At 38.2% G+C, this 22,050-nt stretch overlaps 2 protein-coding genes across 5 annotated transcripts in view; one reads left to right on the top strand and one right to left on the bottom strand.

Annotated features, from left to right (window-relative positions):
- The window catches only part of BTNL2 (butyrophilin like 2), a 54,127-nt gene extending 41,775 nt beyond the window's left edge, over nucleotides 1–12,352 (top strand). For 2 of the 4 annotated variants that reach the window (XM_070245386.1, XM_023624684.2), the window contains 4 exons: nucleotides 1,799–2,146; nucleotides 3,507–3,788; nucleotides 4,458–4,553; nucleotides 5,145–6,916. In XM_070245386.1, the coding sequence (XP_070101487.1) occupies nucleotides 1,799–2,146; nucleotides 3,507–3,788; nucleotides 4,458–4,553; nucleotides 5,145–5,371 (953 nt within the window). In that variant the 3' untranslated portion in view covers nucleotides 5,372–6,916. Of the gene's footprint in view, nucleotides 1–1,798; nucleotides 2,147–3,506; nucleotides 3,789–4,457; nucleotides 4,554–5,144; nucleotides 6,917–9,306 lie in introns of those variants that run through there. The other 2 variants (XM_070245388.1, XM_070245387.1) reach the window with 2 other exon arrangements.
- LOC100060186 (butyrophilin subfamily 1 member A1-like) lies at nucleotides 9,850–19,763 on the bottom strand. Its single transcript, XM_001492530.6, has 8 exons — nucleotides 19,422–19,763; nucleotides 14,166–14,447; nucleotides 13,881–14,048; nucleotides 13,483–13,503; nucleotides 13,362–13,388; nucleotides 12,545–12,571; nucleotides 12,311–12,337; nucleotides 9,850–10,836 (listed from the first exon to the last, which is right to left on the bottom strand). The coding sequence occupies exons 1-8, from the start codon at nucleotides 19,726–19,728 to the stop codon at nucleotides 10,178–10,180; spliced, it is 1,518 nt and encodes a 505-aa protein (XP_001492580.3). The 5' UTR covers nucleotides 19,729–19,763; the 3' UTR covers nucleotides 9,850–10,177.
- Nucleotides 19,764–22,050: the final 2,287 nt, after the last annotated feature.

Raw genomic sequence — 22,050 nt, 5'->3', positions numbered from 1 at the left:
AATGAGTGTATAATTCAGTGCCCTTCACACTCTAGAGAGAATTTAATTTTTCAGTGGATATTCAGAAGGTGTTTAAGTAACTCAAATGTTAAACAAAACAGTAAATGTGAGCACAAATTATGTGGAAGGTTGTACACAAAACTGCATAGTAAAAGGAGATAATGCAGTTACTCTCTAAGAGCTCATATATCAGTAGAACATTAATTATTAACAAATAGGGCTGCATGATTTTTTCTAGTACTTTAAACCTTATTTTTACATGAATTCCAGAAAAACAGGAGTTTCATATATTATAATGCACCTAATTAATTAAATCTCCATACTTAAATTTTGCTTTCTTTAGTCTCCATTAAAATCAGTTTTGGCTCTTAATTAACTTGTGGCTGGCAGGGTAATCCAGTTTGAGATTTGATAAGGACCATAGGTCCTAGACAGGGGAAAAAAATTTCAAATGGGTAATAGAGATGAGGAAACAGTCTGTTTCATTAAGTAATTTACTTTAGGACACATGAATGGAGAAATAGCAGCAAACTAAACTCTTGTTCTTTTTTTCTGACTCCTACTTTTGTCTTCAGATTTTAAGTGATACATATGGAATGAAGATAATATTGTTTTAGGTAAAATTGAAGGACAAAGCAAAATAAACTGCTGGAATAACTGGGAGTCAAATTTTAGCTGCACGAAAGGGAATAATCTGAAAGTTACAGTTGTGTTGACAGCGAGTTTCCTCCCTAGAGAAGTACCCGGCAGGTTTGGGTAAATACGTAATGAGGGCATTTTGCCTTTGGTAGTTGACTGCCATCCATATGATATACAAATTTATGCCTGGATTTCTTTTATAAATGATCACCATGTATGTGAAAGCATTCCTACCATTTGATAGAAAAGGATGACTCTCAATTTAGAATAGAGCAAAGTTGGCACACGGCCAGGGTGTGATCAGAGTGGAAATTGTAAAACAGCTTGGATCCAGGAAAACCCTCAGAAAAAGCGCCATTCTTGACAGTGGGAGGATTAAACTCCTAATGTGATTCATCATTGTTTTCTGTTTTGTATTTTGCCAACCTCCCCAATTCTTGATCTTTTAATGTTTCTCAAAATCATGTGAGGACATGGAATCTGGTAGTGTGTGGGGAAGTGAAATATAGTGGCTGGACCTGACTTATAAGGTATTATAAAGACAAACTAGGGGAAAGCTTCCTCACATTTCATTACTAAAAATTCACCTGAGACTCCTTTTCATCTCTTCCGCGTTATCAATGCAGAGGGCGGCGTTTGCTCCAATGCCTTCAAGTCTCAGTCTACATGCCTCCATTCACACTGCGTGGTCATCCGAGAGCTTTATATAGATTATTTTGTTTAACTCGAGAACAACTTTATGGTTTGATAATGATATACTTGTTGTATAATTTAAGAAACTGAGGCATACACAGATTAAGAAGTAGTTTAAGGTCATGCAGATTTGAAGTGATAAAGTGCTAATTTTATTTTGGGAGTTTTAATTGTAAAATTGTTTTATTGGGCTGTAATCTGAATAAAATGATAGGTGGGGGCAGATGTGGGTTACATTAGTGATTTTTTTTCCGACTGACATACAGCATGGGATGGTTCTGCCTTGAAACAGGACAACCTCTATCTTGATTACACTAAACCTCTCCCTCTCTGAAGGATGATCTTGCACCTCACAGCTTTCCTGGGATGCCCCGGGGTTCTAAACTCCACTTAACATGTTATTGCTGATGACGCTAGTTGCTCCATTGTGAGTCTTTTGTTGTGCTTTGTCCGTTCTATTTTACAGCTTCCTTAAAAGTGATTGGACCTTCCCAGCCCATCCTTGTTAGAGTGGGAGAGGACATCCAATTAACCTGCTCCCTGTCCCCCAAGGCTAACGCACAGAGCATGGAGGTGAGGTGGGTCCGATCCCACCGTTATCCTGCTGTCTATGTGTATATGGATGGGGACTATGTGGATGGAGAGCAGATGGCAGAATACAGAGGGAGGACAGCATTGGTGAGTGATGCCATCCACGAGGGGAGGCTGACCCTGCAGATACACAATGCCAGAACTTCAGATGATGGACAGTATCGGTGCCTTTTTGAAAAAGATGGTGTCTACCAGGAGGCCAGTTTGGATCTGAAGATAGTAGGTATGGATTCTAGATGATGTTTTATATTCAACATCTGTTCCTACTGCTTTAAGATGCCAGTTCCTGGAAAATTTCTCTGGTAACTGTAATTTTCTTAATGCCCATTCACTCATAAAATTTACGTTGACTCCTCCAATGTGAAGGAACTGTGGTAGAATCTTGAAGGATTCAAGTGGACCAGATTTAATTCCTTGGGTATAGAATTTGTATCTTTTCCAGGATCTCCAAAAGTGACCATACATTAAGTGAAATCTGAGAATTTTACTCCATAACTTTACACAAGACTCATTATTTCATGTTATGTTATTAAAATTCTGGGAAATGTACAGTTACTAGGAAGTGTAATGATTCGAAGACTAAACTAAATCCAACATATAAACAAAAATCATAACTATTGACAACATTAACAGGATGGAGGAGGAAAGACAAAATTGCCCACTGCATCATAATTTCCCGCTGTCAATATTTGTGAATTTGAATTCAGTTTCCAGGTTAGCAAATGCCATTGAGGACAGAGGCCCAAATCTTGGGTAATATATTTGTTTCTCTCACTGATTTTGTGTCTAAATCAATAAGCATATTTAGGAAATATCCACAGAAACACATTTTGAGAAGTTAAATGGACTGCATCATTGTCTGCCATTGAACATATATATTTATAAATTTTGATCTTTAAAAATATTCTCTTACTTATTTTCTTTTATCCTGGCCATGTGATCCATGTCCTGGTCAAAATAAGACATAGAAGGAAAAAGATTGGATTTGAAATTTACTGTATTCCTTAGTCTGTCCCAGGACGATTTTAGGAATACAAAAAAATAATAATAAAAATAAGTAAACAAAACAAGCTTCCAGTTATAAAATAAATAGTCCCGGGGGTGTAATGTACAGCTTGATAACTATAGTTAATAATACCGTATTGTGTATTTGAAAGTTGCTAAGAGAATAGATCTTAAAAGGTTTCATCACAAGAAAAAAACTTTTTAACTGTGTGGTGATGGATGTTGATTAGACTTATTGTGGTCATCATTTTGCAGTATATATATATATGTATATATATATACATATATATATATATACACACACATATGTCAAATCATTATGTTGTATACCTGAAACTAATGTAATGTGATATGTTAATTGTATCTCAATGAAAAATAAGAAGAAAAGAAAAACAAACAAACAAAAACCCCCAAGAAACTGCTCCGGCTAGTTTCATCCCTCAATGGAGTGTGATTCCCCCATCAGCTTTGCTCTCTTCCCCAAGCCTCTGAATCCTGCTCTTCCCCTCAGTGAAGTCACTCACCATATAACTACCTGCAGAGACTCTCAGTTTCATTCCTTGATCGCTATCCCCCAGGTCTGGGTTCTTCCCCACTGATCACCATGGAGGGACTGAAGGACGGGGAAACACAGCTGATGTGCACTTCAGAAGGGTGGTTCCCACAGCCCCACGTGCGGTGGAGGGACATGGAAGGAAAGACAATACCATCATTTTCAGAGGTCCTGACTCAAGGCAGCCATGGGCTGTTCCATGTGGAAACATTTCTGTTGGTCACAAACAGTTCTCTTGTGAATGTGACCTGCTCCATCAGCAACCCCATTCTTGGCGAGGAGAAAATAGCAACTTTTTCTGTCTCAGGTTGGTGATTCCATGTATTCCTCTCAGCTTTGGGAAATAAATATGAAGACCAACCTAGATTTACTCATTTTACTGCTCTTCTATTTTTTATTTTTTCTTTCCAATGAAGGCTTCTGCTACCTCTGGTAAAACTGGTCTTCAGAGATATCTAGGGATCCAACTGCTCTGAGTTTCTCCTTGACATCTCCAACTAAAGCCCTAAGGTTACATTGTTACATATTTATATACTAAACTCTAAGAATTGACTCTGTTGTCACTCTGTCTACAAATTCTTTCACTTTGGTTTTTTTCCCTCATGATGGATTTTCTTCTGAATTAGAAACTAATTTTCATTAACACCATCTTCATAGCTGTGGACTGGGTAATTTTATCCTTTTGCCACCCTTGTTATCCCAGTGATTGTGGTGATATAATTGGAAAAGAGAGGGGAAGAAATGTGCGTGTGCATGTATGCGTGTGAGTATTTCTGAGACGGGCAAACAGTAAAGGGAGCATAAACTTCTAGTCTCTCCTCAGCTTCTGCAGAACAGGGAGGAGAAAACCAACTTCCTCCCCAGGAGGCCCAGTTCTAACCGTCATCTCCAGTGCAGGAGCCGCTCAGATGAAATGGACAATCTTGAAATTTTTCCAGCTTCATGATTTAATGAGATTCTGGGGTTTCCATTTTAGAGTTCAAGATGACGTTCTCATGGAAGATGCTGCTTCTTTTGGGACTGCTTCTTGCTGGAGCTGCAGGCCTGATCAGGAGGAAGAGCTGTAAAAAAGGTAAGTCAGGTAACCAGGAACAGTGTGGAACACACTTTGCAGTGGGAAGCTGACTGTGCATGTTCCTTAGCCTGTCTTTTCAGCAATCTCATACGGGAGGCATTCAGTGAATGTTCAATAATTAATGAAACACGACAGCCCACGACTTACATTCATGTAATTGAGGTCAATGCTGAATGAGATCAGAGTTTGCAGTGATAATAGAAACAAAAGGATTAAAAGACAGTAATTTGATCCCCTAGTGCACATTCTCAAGTTACCTAGTTAGAGGAGGGGAAGAAAAAAGTTAGTGGCATAGCCATGCTTGCTTTGAAGATTGAGAGCTGAAACTTAACTGCAATTCTACTGGCATGAACATTTCACTAAGATCTTTGAAAATATGGTAACTTGCTTATTGGCTTTTCCTGCTGTACCAATGAAGGACTTCTCACATATTGATAGAGATGCTGTTTTGTGTGTGCTAGAAAGTTCTTCCACTTTAAGTTTCTTATGTCACTGTAACTTGCCTGTTTGGATGTTAATAGTATGAAATTAATATTTTTAATACCCCTCATATTGATTGTTATCAGAATGAATTTTTTTTCTCTACAGTTAATGTGACACTGGATCCAAATATAGGTCACCCGGAACTGATCCTTTCTGAGGGAAACAAACATGTGACCCATGGACACTCACACAGCCAGACGTCCCACAGAGATTTGATGGCTTCCTCAACATCCCGGGCCAGGAAAGGCTCATGTCAGGGAGGTGGTACTGAGAGGTGGAGGTTGGGGACAGGACGGGATGGGTCCCAGGTGTTGCCAAAGACAATATTGTGAGGGAGTCATCTCTGTGTCACCTGAGAACGGGTTCAGGAAATTGGTTGCTATGGAAATGAGTCCTAGGCCATTACCTTCTCTCTCTGAAGATGGCCCTAGGTCAGGTCAGAATCTCCCTTGACTATGCCTCTGGATACCTCTTCTTTTATAACATGACTAACAGGTGCCCTACCAACATTTTCCCTCAAATTTTCCTGAAACTGGACATTCCTTCTTCATTCTTTGTTTCCTAGTGTAGACTCTCCTGACATCTTTCCTGCACCCAGGCAGGCCTCTGCAATACCTCCAAGGAAAACATAAACCTTGGATTCTGGAAACCAGGATTATATTCCAAGTCCCAGATCTTTTTTCCTTTCACCAGCTACTTGAAGGGAACTCATGCACTCATCCAGGTACCAAGTCAAGAGTGCTTTAACCTCACTCTGGCTTCAAATCTGACATGGAGACTGATTCCTTCAGAGACCTATCCTATCCCAAGCTCTCTGATATCCTGCTGATCACAGTATGATATCTGATGGCCAAAGACCTCTGGAAAATCCAATGGGAAATGTAGTTTAGCCTAGAAGAGGAAATGCAAGGAATGATCAAGTATTTGATCAGTTTCTTTAAGAAGATGACCATTAGTTATCCAAGTGGGGCTGAGAAAATGAAAATTATAGTTAAAAACGAGTAAGAGAGAATGCGTCTTAATATAAGAAGAAAAATATGATCACTAAGATATAATCTTGAAATTCATATGCGATGTTGTGGAACCTCTGCTCCAGACTTTGTCAGAAAGTTAGTAGAGGACATGGGGTGGGGGAAATTTTTAGAAATTCTAGTTCAAGAGAAAAATTAATTACGTATCATGGATATGAAAATTTCAATTTTATTTTTACAAAATAAAGCATACAATTTAAAATTAGTAATTATAAAATGAATAAACATAAGCAATAAATGCAACACAGTAAAAATATTTTAAAGTGATAATTAATTAAAGATAAGCTACATGTGGAATAAAGAATATGAAAAAATAAAGTTGTGGAAAAAGTCTTAAAATCTTCTGTAGGGAGAATGAGGAACACCTGGATATGACGCTCTGCTGTGCTCCAGGATGGCAGACCCCACAGAGTTATTGCCGTCCTTTGAAAACCATTCATCTATGGTGTTCTGGAGTTTCTCTTTTGGGTCATAATACGTTTTCTCCATTTTTAAAGTCATAAATTTGTGTTTGAAAATATATATTATTCTTCCACAAGTATTTACACATTTATTTTATTTAGGTTTTAATTTTTTTCAATTGTGGTAAAATACACATAACAAAATTCATCACTTCAGTCATTTTAAAGTGTACAATTTAGTGGTATTTATATCTTCACAATATTGCACAACCGTCATCCTTATCCAATTCTAGGGTATTGTCATTGTTCCAAAAGGAAATTCCATAGCCGTTAAGCAGTCACTATCCATTTTTCCCTCTCTCCAACCCTGGCTAACACTAATCTACTTTCTGTGAATTTGCCTATTCTGGATATTTCAAATAAATCGAATCATGAAATATATGAATTTTTTGTGTTCGGCTTCTTTTACTCAGCATAATGTTTTCAAAGTTCATTCGTGTTGTAGCATGTACCAGTTCTATATTCCTTTTTTTAATTTAATTAAAAGACTTTATGTTTTAAGGCTGTGTTAGGTTTACAGAAAAATTGAATGGAAAATCCAGAGCCTTTCCATATCCTTCCTCTCTCTTTTCATAGTTTTCTCTGTTATTAACCTCTTGCACTGGTGTGGTACATTTGTTCCAACTGATAAGCAAAATATTGACACATTATTTTCAAGCGCATCCAGAGTTTAAAATAGGGTTCACGTTCTGTGTTGTACAGTCTATGGGATTTGACAAATGGTTTACACAATTTTGATACATTGACATACACTTATATGCCCTTTTATTTATTTACTTTTTTGAGGAAGATTACCCTGAGCTAACATCTGTCGCCAATCCTCTTCTTTTTTTTGTTGAGGAAGACTGGCCCTGAGCTAATATGCATGCCCATCTTCCTCTACTTTATATGTGGGACCCCTGTCATATCATGGCTTGATAAGTGGTGCGTAGGTCCACACCTGGGATCTGAACTGGTGTACCCCGGGCCGCCAAAGCAGAATGTGTGAACTTCACCGCTGCACCACTGGACAGACCCCTATACCCTTTTATTTTTGAAGACAAATGTATTAGTAAATATGCTAGCTTTGCCTTAAAATATGTTTGATGTTACTCTATTTTGATTTAATTTGATCAAAAATGTTTTATTTAATAATGTCTGAAGGTTAACTATCCTTTTTCTTTCATTTTTTCTTTTTGAATCTTCCTTCCTAAGCAATCGAACTCTTTGCTTGTTAGTCTTGTGTGCTTGTGTGGGCCCGAAATATAAATACACAGCCTTTCCCTAGCAAAGTCTCATGAAAATGTGTTTTTTATCAGTCATATTCTTTCACTATATATATTAAGAAACATTTTTCTCTAGCTTCCCAAATTGGGGATTAATTTACTTTCTCAGTTCCAATTCCACTTAGAAAAATTATAGGGGAGGAGAATGATTGGTGGTTTGAGTAAGATGCCCCAATTGCTAAACAGTCACTGTGGCTAATACATGAGTAATTGGGTTGGCCCCTCAAGGATCCAGTTCCCTCTCACAGCTGATGCATAGACAGCCGATTGTAGTCATGTAAAGCATGGTACAGCAGCTCTCAGATGTATGAGTGGATGGATCTCACATTCAAGGAACGGCACTAGAGAGACTAAATTTCGTAATCCCCCTCAGGACTTTTTCCTCATTTGTCAGTAGACTATAAGTTCCATTAGAGCAGTGACATTTTTCTTTTTTGTGTATCCTCACAATCTAGAGAAGTGGCATATATTAGTTGATCAATAAACATTTGAGGAATGCATGAATAGATCCATAAATAGGATATTTATTGAATGCCTTATCTGTAGAGTGCAGCGTGCTAGGCCTTAGAGATAAAATGCTTAATAAGACAATTCCTGCCCTAAGGTATTTCTTTATTCTAGAGAAGTCTCTTTGTTTTTTGAATGTTTTATCATACATTTATGATCTCTATTCAACTTTACTCAAAATGAGATTGCCAGAGTAGTCCAGAAATAAAGAATTAATTAACAGAGTCAGAATATGAATTCAAGGTCATTGCTTTGCCTCAAACTATTGGCTACTTGGAGAGCCTTCACCGCTTGTTGATTTACCCATAGCTAGAGATGAGGACATGATGGAAGATGTTATCCCTGACATGTCTACAGCTCTGATTCCAATAGACCATCCACCCTCACGTTTTCTTTCCTTGCCCACCTCTAGCCTATGCTCCCCAATCCCCAAGTTTGGAAGGGCAAAAACTCATTAAAATGAGTAGAGAAGGACAGGCAGAAGAATCCTGTTGTAGAACAAAATATGACTTTAGTTCCTGCAGAAGAGACACTAAAAACTCATTTGGCAACCTCATGCCGAATATCCTGATTATATAACAAACGTAAAATATCCAAAACTGAATCCATTTTCCTTTCTGTTCTATATTATAGTCCCAATCCCATTTGTTCTTTTTTGTTGTTACCCTCATGAATAGCGTTCTCATGTCCAGAAATCTGTCCTCATCCATCATGTCCATTTGATTATATCTATTAATATTTTTCCAATGTTCATTTACCTCTCTCCTGCCTTTATTATTTTCTTGCTTGTTATATAATCCCTCCCTCCCTTGACTCCCCTGAAGTTAATATTCTGGGCTCTGGATTTATTCTTCCTGGGTTCAAATACTGGTTTTGCCACTTGATGTGCCAGGGAAATTTTGCTAAGGAGATAAATCTTCCAAGAGAGGTTGTTAAAGGGACTTGTAGTTTAAAGATTTGTTAATGTTGCAGAAAAATCTAAGTGGATCTTTTCTGTTGCCAGGAAAAGAAGGCTTATTTAACAGGAGAAGCTCATATTTTATATCCTTGAAGACATAAGCTTGGTGATAAACAGCTGGAGAAGGTTGAGTGGCATGAAAGGCAAAGGAAATCCTCAACAGTGGGAAGAACATGATCAGAAAGAAGAAAAAAAGTCAGCATTAGCAGTGGCTCTTTCTTCATGAAGCCTGCATATGTTTCTTCATTCCTATTTGATGACTTCTTTTCTGAAAACATAAACTGCAACATCAATTCTTTTTTCTAAAGGAAAGGGCTCTTCCCTCCCAGAAAGCTTGGGCTCCTGTTCAAGTGGTTTAAAGTTATATATCAGTCCTCCCCACCCCTTGGCAAAGTCCAAGTTTATAAGCCGATGGACACTAGAGCCTGAAGAAAGGACAATCTGAGATATTGCATTTAAAAGGACTTGAACAGGTTTCTGTGTCTCCAACAGTAGTAACATGTATTGAGAATTCTCTCAACTGAGACCCTTCCCTTCAAACACCACCCCCTCCTCCATATTTGATAACAAAAATAGTAAGAAGAGACATTTTCTTTTTAAATGTAGCTGTAAAAATATTTACTTCAACGCACACTGAGCACCAGAACAGAAGGGAGGCCATGAGTTTGTTTGGAGTTTTCTTATGACAAATTTTGGCTGCTCAAAAAGACGCTGTATTTCCCCAAAAGTGACACTAGAGGAAATGCCCCTGGATATTTTTCAGTTGTCCCATTTCTCTTTCTGCCTCTCTCTCTTTGAAAGGGGCTAAAATCATACCTAGTGAAAATGACCTACTCTCCACACAAGGACAGCTTTCTTGGAGAACATACCCATAAGAAGCTCGAGTGGAGGCAGCAGAGGTGTGACACTTCACTTCTTACGGAGGTAATAGAGAATTAGCTTCTTGGGGGACATCCATATCACAACTCCTTAAATGAGTTAGAGAGGTCTTTGGAGAAGAATCTGGACAATTTTCTGTGCGATCTGAAGCTAGGCAGATGGTTATAGACGTGCCAGGACCCTGAAGGCTAAAATAAGGATGGAGGATCCCACAGAAGGTAACTTCAGTAAAAGAATAGATGTGCGACCCATCAACCATATTGTAAAAGGACACATCCCCAGCTTCCCAGTCCAGGAAAACTCCTATCCTGTGGGAGTGCTGCATCAGTGACAGAGTCTGTGGCCGGGAGGTGAGAGTCCTGATTTCTCCATCCTTGTATATCATCACCCAGAAATTCTTCTCTGGACTTTCTACAAACCACCCCTCTCTCTTCACTGTATCTGAGCAAACACCCAGAGCCCATCTAGTCCCAGGTCCAACTTCTGTCCCTGTTTTCACTTCTACCTCCCAGTAATGTCTCCCTGTGGTAAAGGAATTCTGGCCCAGAACACTGAAGATGGTTTCAGATTCCCCTTGCCCTTGGTATGTTGGGGCATCACAGTTCTGAGGTACATTCTCTATTGAAGAAACATGTTTTCCACTCTTGGATAAGATGAGGTTGGGATGAGCTGTGTCTGGATCCAGAGTAACAGCCACTGCAGATGTGGGGGGAAAAAAATTAAAGATCATTCCACCATGGAGACTGGTTGACCTTAGAGAAGATGCAAATACTGAGAAAGGATAATGGAAGGAAACAAGAGGGAGAGAAATGGAAGAGTAGATAAAAAAATTATGTTCTATCCTGTGTCCATTCATAGGAGACACATGATGTGTAAATCATAGAAGGCCAGAGTTGGACAGGACCTTGGGTAACCATTTGCTCCAGACAGGCTGAGGCCATCTGGTCCAGATGACTGTCCCCCTGGAAAATCTCCAGGGTCAGGTATTTCAGGATGTGGTCTCTCCATTCTTCTTCAAATGTCTGTTACTTTAATGCTTGCTCTTAGTAATTAAGCCCTGTCATATTTCAAATCAAAGTGTACCTACTTTCATTTAAGCTTCTTTGGTATCGTTTTTTTTGTGGGCTTATGTAATAACTAAGTTATCTACTTCTCATACACTCTTACCATATTTCTAATGGTTGAAATCCCAAGCTCTAGTCAGAAAGATCTGAATTTTGATAATCACTCTGTCCTTAATGGCTGTGATCTTGGTGAAGATGTTTTTGCTTCTCTCAGCCTCAATTTACCCTCACGATGATGCATGTAATTATGATACCTCAGCATAGGATTATTGTGAGGAGTAAACGACATAATGTGTAGAGAACTTAGTACTGTGTCTTGTCCATGATGATCACTCGGTAAGTTTTAGCTTCCAATAGTTACAGTAACACTAATACCAGTAGTGATAGTAGCAACAGTACTAATACTGGTGGTAATTTATCCGCTTCTTGTCAAAGCAGACAAATTGAATAATTAAAGTTTTTCTCATAAGAATTTGTATGTGGGACATTAGGATATGTTTTAATTTTCGGAGGATTAAACTAACTAGAAAATGTTTGTGGATGCAGGGACATTCAAAGTAAAATAGTCTGCACTAGAATTTGGTAATCAACTCACAATTCTGGAAAGACTCTTAAGATGGTCAGGAGCTGTTTTCCACTTGCACTAAGATGCACCAAGCTCTTCTCTGTCTCAGGCTGGTTACGTGATAGACTTCCTTTTGACTGAATTACTCTTTCAGTGTTATTCACAATAATGAATTGACCATAACACTTAAGTCTCAGACTAAATATCAATCCATCAGGGAAATTCCTTTAATCCATTGTTTTTTTCTCATGGAAATCTCTTATTCCTTCATAACATGTATCACAGTTTGTACATGTACTTTCCCATGAAGTCAAGATCAGATCTGCTTTGTTTATTTGCCACTGAATAAAGGGTTGCATAAATTTCTGCTGAAGGAATGAATGAATGGTATCTGAACAGTAAGAAGTCTGTTAACGTTTCAGCAGGAGATTGAGACTGAAGTGAAAGCTACAAGCAGGCATTATTGGGAATTTATACAAATACAAGAGTTTCTTACTTGTATAGAAGAGATTATGTGGGACAAAATCATAAGGTTACTCACCTTCTTCAAACTGTTCCTTTCTCCAATCTAAAAAGAAAAAAATCATATGGGAAATTATGCCAAGACCATGTCTTCTGAACTAGTAGGATGCTTATTCCTTACTGTCTGTATTTTTTTGGACCCCCACCTTCAAAATAAAGTTTCCAGAAGATGGTACATCTCTGAAAAAAGCCCTGGAAATACCTCATGAAATCCAGGGGTGGCTGTAGCCCCAAGACAACCTCTGTTACTCACCAGCATATAACTTCGCTTTCCTCCAGTCTGAAATAAAACAGAGGAATTAGATTCTCCCATCCATAGGACCTTCACTTCGGAGCATGAAATGGCAGCAACAACATACAATATGAAGGTTTTTGATAGTGCTATGTTGCTGTATTCATCACTTCATGACTATTCTGAGGTATTTGACATTTTTTACATCTCCTGTGTTATTTTCCACATTCCACTAACACTTCTGTGATAAAACGTGAGGGTCTTGTTCTTTTGGGAGAAGGAGAAGATAGGCTCAAATTGTGAGAGTGTATTCTAGGGCCTAAAATTTCATGTGATATTTTGACATCTTTGAGCCTCACAGGGCTCCAAACACCTAACTAAATTCCCCTGCTCTCACCAGATATGTCCTCCACCCAGGAGGAAAATCTCCCCACTCAGCTAATTTCCTGATCAGCCAAGCCAGCTGAACCCTACCTGGTCTTCAACCTAATGGGCTTCACCTCCCTGTCAGCCTGCAAAATTATTCAAACAATTCAATCACATACTTCCGCAGACAACAGCCAGCCTCCCACAGCCCTTGCTGCTTTACTCTGTTCCCAAGTGCAACCCCCATGTGGCCCTGCATGGCTTGTGGTGTCCTCCAACCCCAGGATATGAATATATGTGATTAATAAACTGCTGTAAATTGCATATGTCCAGTTTGGGCTGTTGTGCATCTGACCATCTCATTCTATTTAGGGTGGGTGATGTCTCCCTCACCAACAAGGTAAAGAGGAGGCGATCAGAACACAGGGGCAGATGAGAGAGTTGACCCAACTGTAACATCAATATAACTCACCTTGCTGATATAATTCCTTCCTTCTGACTGAAAAAGAATAACAGCCTGTTAGATGCCAAGTACACAGCATGGAATAAGGACTCTATTTCCCCTATTAGAGTAAAGACAATGGAGAACTTACCAAGCTCTTTCTCAAGTGATTCTAAAAAGGAAAGAAAATAACAAAACAGACTTTACAGAAAAAAAATCCAAGGTTTATTTTCTAGAGTATGTTACTAAGCCCAGATCCTGAATGCTACTTCCGTATACCTACATAAAGAAATTTACCTTAATTGAGAATTACTATGGCGATTTTTTCTAACTCCATGTTTATACTAGTGAGTTTTCTCTCTCAGTTGAACTCTCTATTATAATATTTTTGTCATGGAGATCCTCGGCTCTATGTCCTGTTGAAGGTCTTGGGGCTCTAATTCAGTACACGTAAGTCTCTGTGTTCCAACAGATGCCACCCATATGCACAGCCATGCTAAAAAAAACCTGTAAATTCACAGATCCCACCAAGTCTGATTCACAGTTTACCTTTGGCTTTGCTTTCTTTCTCTTTTTCCTCCATGGCTTCCCGTACTCTCTTCTTTTCCTGCTGTTCTTTCCAGGCCAAAAACATAACAGCACCCACAAAAATACCAAGGATGAGGAAAGTCACAGCAAATGCTACCTTCCAAGGAGAGGTCCTAGGGAAGAAGGGTTCTGACACAGGACCCCCCAAAATTTATCAAAAACATACATCAGGCAAGTCTATACCATCCCAGGTCGCAAATATCCCCTCTTTCCTTTTTTCCTGTCCCCAAAATGAGCAACACTGACCTGGGATGGAAATAGTTGCCTCTTGCTCTTGTCCAAAGAAGGGGTTCTTCATGGAGCAGAACACTTCTCTCTTTGAGCTGTCTCTCACAATGAGGGATGCCTCTATCTGAAACAACCCATCGTCGTCTTGGGTCTCAGCCTCAGAGAGAGATGGTAACTTCTCTCCTTTTGCATCTTTCCATTGTACCTCAGGCTGGGGAAACCATCCCTTGCCTGTGCATGTCAGCCTTATTCCTTCATCTTCTGGACCCACCATGAAAATATGGGGAGCAGAACCCAAACCTGGAGAGGAAAGTAATTCATCTGAGACCTGAACACTTTTTATCCAGAATTTCCTAATGTTACATAGTAACACCAGTGGGGAGATGGACGAAGCACCATAGTTCTCGGTGAAAGGAGGGGGTTTCTTTTCTTCTCCCATAAGATAAACAGATGTCTGTGGTTCAAAAATCACAAGAGATTTTAAGCTGACACTAGGACTTATATTACTGCCTGTTCATAACTACTTTACCCAAGCATATCAGCAATTTGTCATAAAGGATAATAGGAAAGGAGCAAAGTAAAATTTGTCAATGTTGAATTTTTTCAGGAAAAAAATCAATATATCTATATCTATATCACGTATCTGTCTATTCCATTTATTGGAGTCTCAAGGAAGACTATCTTTCTAGGCTTAAATTGAGACTTTGTGTAGTCACTTCCTTAAACAATCTCTGTAATTTTTTCCAAATTTTCTTTCTTACTCTGAGTAGAGATCATCTAAAAGATGAAGGTAGCAAGATGAAGTGAGTCCATAAAAGAGTAAAGGTGTTTTTTTATCTTTGCGCTCTCACCCCTTCTTTTTTCTTCCACCACCTCTCCTCTTCTTCAGCTCTGCGTAGCCTGGGTCTACTAGTAGATTCATGTAACCAGTACCCATATCAAAACATAACATTACCAGAATGCTAGAAGAATCCATTGCCTCCTTGAGAATAATGGCTATCCTGACTTCTAAGACTATATGTTATTTTGTCTTTTTTAAACTTGACACCACAAAGAATGAATCTTCTTATGTCTGGCTCAGTGCTATTCCAGTTCCTCAGATGTAGAAAATATATTAGGAACCTCACCTAATCGTCTTTTTTTTTTTTGGATAAAAATTATAATACAGCTAATAGTTTTTACTGCCAAGTCCTGACCTGCCTGGGAGGACACACTCTGGAAAACAGAAAGCAGTCTGAAAGACAATCCATCTTCTCAGAATTGCCTGAGGGAGCTGTCAACTCTCTAGAATAAAGGAAATGAATATAAGTGAGTGAAATTGGTCCTGAGCAAAATGAAGCAGAGCAAAGCCTAGGAAGCAAGAACTAATAGACCAAATAGACCTCGCACCTCCTGGAAGAATATAACCATTGAAGTTCCAAGTTGAAATAAGCAGACAAAAGCTATACTTATGTCAAGAAAGAAAAAAAAGAAGGGATGCCCATTCCTGAGCATAGAAGCAGCTGTACTAGGCAAAGGTTAACTGAATGGAAGATAAGTGTGGATAGATAATCAACCAACTGCTCCTAAAGGTTGGACTTATCTTTACACCCATAAGTCAATGAACTGATATGGAAAAGGAACTGAAAAATGCAACGACTCCAAGGAGGTTATTTCTGGGACTGTGAAAATCTTTGACCTCTTACTGAAAGTAAGTGGGATCAAAGCAACATGGCTCAGGAGAGTTTGTCTTAAAGGAAAGAGCACTTTCCTTTAAGACATAGCAGGTTTGGCTTCTTCCCATTAAAGTTACACATAAAGAAGATGGATAAATGAGCCTATAAATATATTGTCAGATAGCGTTAAGTTAGAAATATTAGTTTAAAATAGGCTTAACATATTCAAAGAAGAAGAAGAAAAAATTTTAAAAACCAACACATTTGTCTAGGTAGAGAGTACAAAGCTTTAAATATGGAAACACCCTGACGTTGTCAAAGAAATGGACAGACAAATCATTATAACCATGTAGAGAATTTAGAATATACCTTGGTATCTATGAGAAGGTTATGGGAAAAAATGCATTTGTAAATTGATGGAGATTTTCTACATTATTCTCTAATGGCACAGAGATAAGTGAATATACATTAAGAAAGAATATTTTGAGCATTCCATGAAACTTTATACCCAAAACACATTTCTGTAAAGATCTAAATGTAGAAAGCAAAGCAATAAAAAAAAGATAGAAACAAACTACAACTACACGCAATTAACTTCATAGAAAAACCTCACAAACATAATCGTCAGCCCAAAAAAACGCCAGACATGAAAGCATCCATGTACGTGAAATTCAAAGATAGGCAAAATTAATCCATGAGGTTAGAGATGAGAATGGTGATTGTCCTTGGGGAAATTGTGACTGGAAGGGGAAAATCAGATTTTCCTGGATTCTAATTAAGCTCTGTTTAATGATTAGGGTGCTAGTTTTTCAGGTGCATTCGCTTTATGAAAATTCATTGAGAGAGACATTTAAAGTCAGTACTAAATTCTCTATGTATGTTACACTTTAATATATCTTACAGAAAAGGTATTAGGAGAAAGGAAAATAAAATATTTTTGTAATATTAGTATAGATGGACACATCTAAGAGCACCATAAAACTAAGAACACATGAAAGATAATGTTGACAATTCTGACTACAAAATACTTTTAAAGGTCTATAAAGGAAAGATATCATAAAAATTATAAGTCAAACACAAACTAGGAAAAAAGTGTTTTCAAAATTTGAGTAGAAGAGCAACCACGAATCTATAGAAAATTTTCAAAAAAAGATCTCTCTTAAAAAAATCCGGTTAATTAAGGGATATTAACAGGAAATTGAAGGGAGAAAAAATGCAAACAGGTAAGAAATACATAAAAAGGTATCCAATTTATTTGTTATGAGAGTAATACAAATTTGTTATGAGATATTTTTACCTTTCATACTGATAAAAATGAAGCAAAAGAAATATAATATTCAGTGTCATCAAAAGTGTAAATAAATATTTATTCTCATGTAGCACTGTTAGGAGTATAAACTGGAACAATTATTGGACTATCCATAATTTAAAGAAATTTCATGATTATCTTGAAACTGGAATTGTTAAATTATAGGATATAAACTTAATCATTTGAGAAACTTATCTTGTGAGAAACAACTTATATCACTGCATAGAGATCTATGTGCAAATATGTATATTTCATTATTTTTGCCATGATATAAAGTTGAACACTGTCAATGCTCATTAGAAAGTAAATATTCACATAAATTACAGAATTTCTATATAATGAAAACATTTATAATCATAAAAGAATACAATATTTTGTAATTTGTCTGCTATATATTGTTAAGGAGGAAGAGGCAAGTTATAGGAAAAAGATATTGTGAAATATTTTAAGTAAAAATATCAGTGTATGTATATGGAGCAGAAAATTACTTGACATTTTAATGTGTTGTTAATTCTGCTTAGATAACTGTTACTTGAGTTTTCCTCTAAGGTTTTCCCTCTCCTGATTCCATTGATAGTATTTCAGTTTCAGGAATATCTATTTGGCATAAAGCAGGAACTGCATGAGGAAGATCCTTCTTCCTATATTGTTGAATGCATAAGTTAGTTAAAGAAGTTGTGTAATATGGGCGGGAAAAAGAATGTTGATGAGCTAGCATCCTTAAGGGGAATAGAAAGAAGCTCCGATAGAGTGGAGGGGAGGTTTCTCGAAACCTAAGGAAGAGACAGAAATCTTCAGGTGCCTCTTGAAGAATCGCATCAAGTCTTTAATAATATTCTCGACTTAATCTTCCTGGAATCAGTTTGGAGAGATGTAGCAAAGCCTGGGAAGATAAGCACCCCAGCACTAACCAGTGAGGCACCAAGACTGGAGGGGATTTACCGAATCCCAAGCACTACGGGTTGCATGAGACTCCAAGGACCTTTTGCCAATTAGTACTCTAGGGATTGAGCAGGAGCAGGAAGCTCCAATATGAACCAAGACATAACTTCACACTAGGCTTATGGGCTGGGGGCTCAAAGATAGATTTAATTTTGTTTTTAAATAAGTTAACATGAACATTTTTGAAGATTAGTTTATGAATAAAGATTAAAATTTGCTACAGAAATATATTAGAAATATTGTGATTATATAATATACTATTAAGATTTAATTATATATAAATGTATTACATAAAGAAAGAGAGGGGCCAGCTCCATGACCGAGCGGTTAAGTTCACGCGCTCTGCTGCAGCGCCCCAGGGTTTGGATCCTGGGCTCAGACATGGCACCGCTCGTCAGGCTACATTGAGGCGGCGTCCCACATCCCACAACTAGAAGGTCCTGCAACTAAGATATACAACTATGTACAGGGGGTTTGGGAAGATAAAAGCAGAAAAAAAAAAAAAAGATTGGCAACAGTTGTTAGCTCAGGCGCCAATCTTTAAAAAAAAAAAGAGAGATAACTGAAAGAGCATAGAACAATCTGGTATTAATTGCTACTTTGGAAGAGAAAAAGGAATATTGAAGGGAGAGGGGGGTTATCAGTTTATATTTTATACCTTTCTGAATTGTTTGAGTTGGATACAATGCACTATGAAATTACTGTAAATAAAAATGAAAGAGCACCAATGATGACAACACTCACAGTGGTCAATTCAGTGTTCTGTGGACTAACCCTCAGTCAGTTCCAGCCTTTCACACTGATCCCTCTCTTCAGGGCCTTTTTATTCCCCCAAAACCCACTCAGTTAATTGTTTTCTCTACTTCTGCTTCACTTAGTTACTGAATGTCGGTTATTTTCTGACCTCAAGCCTCTGACGACAAATTTTTTTTTATTACAATACCAATCAACTCTGTCAAACGCTCACAGTCACTTCCTCCAAACAGTGCTTTCAACTCAACCACTAACACTGTCAGTTGAGCCTCTGTCTGTCAGTGTAGTCAACTGGGATTACGGTCTCTGAGAGCAACAGTACATTTTAGTAATCATGGTGGCTTCCTTCAAAATGTGTGAGGAGAGACATAAGAAGGAAATAAATTATTTTTCTGGTAGATATTTATGAAAGTTTTTTAATTTTAAAGTAGAGCACAATAAATGTATAAATAGATTAAGAGGATTTGGGGTTAAATCCAGTGTCTGAAATGTTGACCAGCTCCAAGGATACTTGCCTTTTTTGTCTCTGTCCTGTTCACCATCCTCCCCCTAAAATCAAATAGGGAACATTTACATTTCTCTTAGAGTGGTCTATCTTCTTAGGTAATTACTTACCTATCACCTTTAGCTCCAAAATGGCTTCTTCATAATCACTGCCTTTTTTAAAAAAACACTTGTACATTCCATTGTCTGAGATCCGGAGGCTGTGGATTCTCACAGCTACTCTTCCCTCAGCGATGTAATCTTTCACCAATTCTGCTCTCCCTTTGAAATCTACTAGCTGTTCTCCCGTCTGCTCCATTCCATCCTGATACACATACACAGCCTCTGAGAACTGGGAGCGGAACCACCGCAGCTCCATGTTTTCCACGCTCATGGCTGGGGACACACGACAGGGCAACACTGTGTCTGCACCCAGCATGGCCACAATGGGCTCTGAGGGGCCAATCACTAAGAATGAATCTGGAATAGAGCCACAAGTGAAAAGGGTATCAGAATGACCTGCCTGGGAATTTTAGAACACAGCATTATTACTGCCAACCAGAGCCCCATAGACATTCTCTCATTTATACAGCAATGATTTGCAGCACACATTCAGGATGAAGATGTGGTAGTGAACAGAACAAAGAGGGTTTCTTCCCTTTCAGAGCTTACAATCAACAATGTAATCTCATATTAAATAAATGATTTTTTAATTGCAGTGGTGATAAATTCTCTGAAGGAGGAGGGAAGAGTGCTGAGAAATCATTAAATTGGAGTTATTAATCAGGTCTTGGACATCATAAAATGCACTTCTCATGAAGCTGAGACCTGAATGAATTAGAAGGCATTAGTGAAGCAATTCTACCTGGTACTTCTCTCTAAAATAATAACATTGATTTATTTGTCCTCATGTATGGCTAAATAAGTCATTATATCAAAGGAAGGATTTAGAATTAACCCACGAATACATGAGAAGTGATGGAGTGATTTAATCCTTCTACTCAGAGAACAAGAGAATCCAGATATACATAATATAAAATATTCTCACCTGAGCCCCACATGGACACCTGGAGAAGCAGGATAGAGAAGAGGTCACTTGGCAGAGAGAAGTGCAGAGAACCCACCATCTTTCCCACAGCAGAGAACAGTATGACACACAGATGGGGGTCCTGAAAATATCTGGAGTAAAGATAAAAATGGAACCCATAAGGTAAAGGGGTCATGGCTAAGGTGGTTCACAGTCCTTCTAAGAAACGGTCTCCTGAAGCTCTCAAACAACTGTAGTGTCTCTCAGGGAACATCAGGGAAGCCTTTGACACTCACAAAAAAAGATCTTTTGTTTCCTTTTTCTAAGGAAGCAGTCTTCATCTCAACAGCCATGTTCTGCAGTGATAGATCTGTCCACAGTCTCTCTAAACTCTTCTCTTATTCAAGAACATTTTATCCAATTGACAGAGAGACAGAGAGAAGGCAATGAGCAGCCACAGAGAGAGATCACCTTAACAAGAACATTACTCCAACCTCAACAAACTTTCTCCCTATACATTCCCATACGATGAAGGCAGGGATATAACTTGACCTGTCCTCCATCCCTGGGATCCTTGGTCAGATTCTCTCACTTCCCTCCCTCTTGCCCATCACCCACAAAATGAAGCACTCACATTGTTTACAGAGATGAGGGCATCCTGGAACTTCTCATCCTCACTGCTGCAGGCACCAGGAATACTCTCTGCCCTTTCTCCCAGTTACCGTCGCTCTCGGCTGTCCACAGGTCTCTCTTGTGAGACTTGCTCCAAGATGTCAAGGTGATATCAGACTTTACAAAACTTGGGGCCCCAGAGAAAGTTTTGGGTGGTCTTTTAAAGGGTTTTGGAAAACAGAAAGAAAGATGGCCCCTCCACAGGAGTGTGTCAGCAGCGTGCTTCCCTTTGGCCACACTGACATACTCAAACCTGAAAGTAAAATGAGATAAGGAGCAAGAACTTTGACTTGGCATGGGTAATAAATCTATCTAATAATTACGTACTTACAAGTTAAAGAGAGAATCAAAAACAAGTGGCTTCTTTTTTTCAGAGAAGTATATTATGCAGGTTCATAGCATAGATATTTGAACTTGACTGCCTGAGTTAAAAGCCTGGGAAGGCTATTTACAAGCGCATGATTTTGAGCAAGTTACACAACCTCTCTGTGCCTCAGTACCCTCATCTGACATTGAGTTTAATAATAGTACCTACCCTAAGTTTGGCTTGGGGATTACATGAATTTGTATGTGTAAACCACTTAGAAGAGTGTCAGTAACATATAAATTCTGTGTTAGCAATTTTCATTTTAACGTCTTGCTCAAGTCATCTCAATATATCTGCCATTCGGATGACAAAGTTTCATCTGCCAGTTAGGCCTTTCATTCCATTAGACAGAGAATTGAAAAGACATTCTCTGTATATCAAAGTATATCTCAATAAATGTAGTTTCTTAGAAAGCCAAATGCACCTTACTGTCTCTAGAGAATATTTATTTAAGATCTTGGTGCCCCTTTGGCCATATTGTTAGTGCCTCTCATACTATTACTTATGCAATTGTTATTTGTGTCCCTGATTATCTGTAACCCTTATGTGACATGAAGAAATATAAATTAAACTTAGAAACATGAATTAAACTTGGAAAGAATGTGAAATGTAAAGAAAATTCCTTCTGATCACATTCTATGTCTGGCACTGTACAATTGTGTTATTATTTCTATTCTACTATTGGGAACCCTAAG

The sequence above is a fragment of the Equus caballus genome, chromosome 20 (genome assembly GCF_041296265.1).
Source record: "Equus caballus isolate H_3958 breed thoroughbred chromosome 20, TB-T2T, whole genome shotgun sequence".
NCBI classification, from domain to species: domain Eukaryota; kingdom Metazoa; phylum Chordata; class Mammalia; order Perissodactyla; family Equidae; genus Equus; species Equus caballus.
The sequence above is the reverse complement of the archived record's forward strand: the minus strand, read 5'-3'. Positions and strand labels throughout refer to the sequence as shown.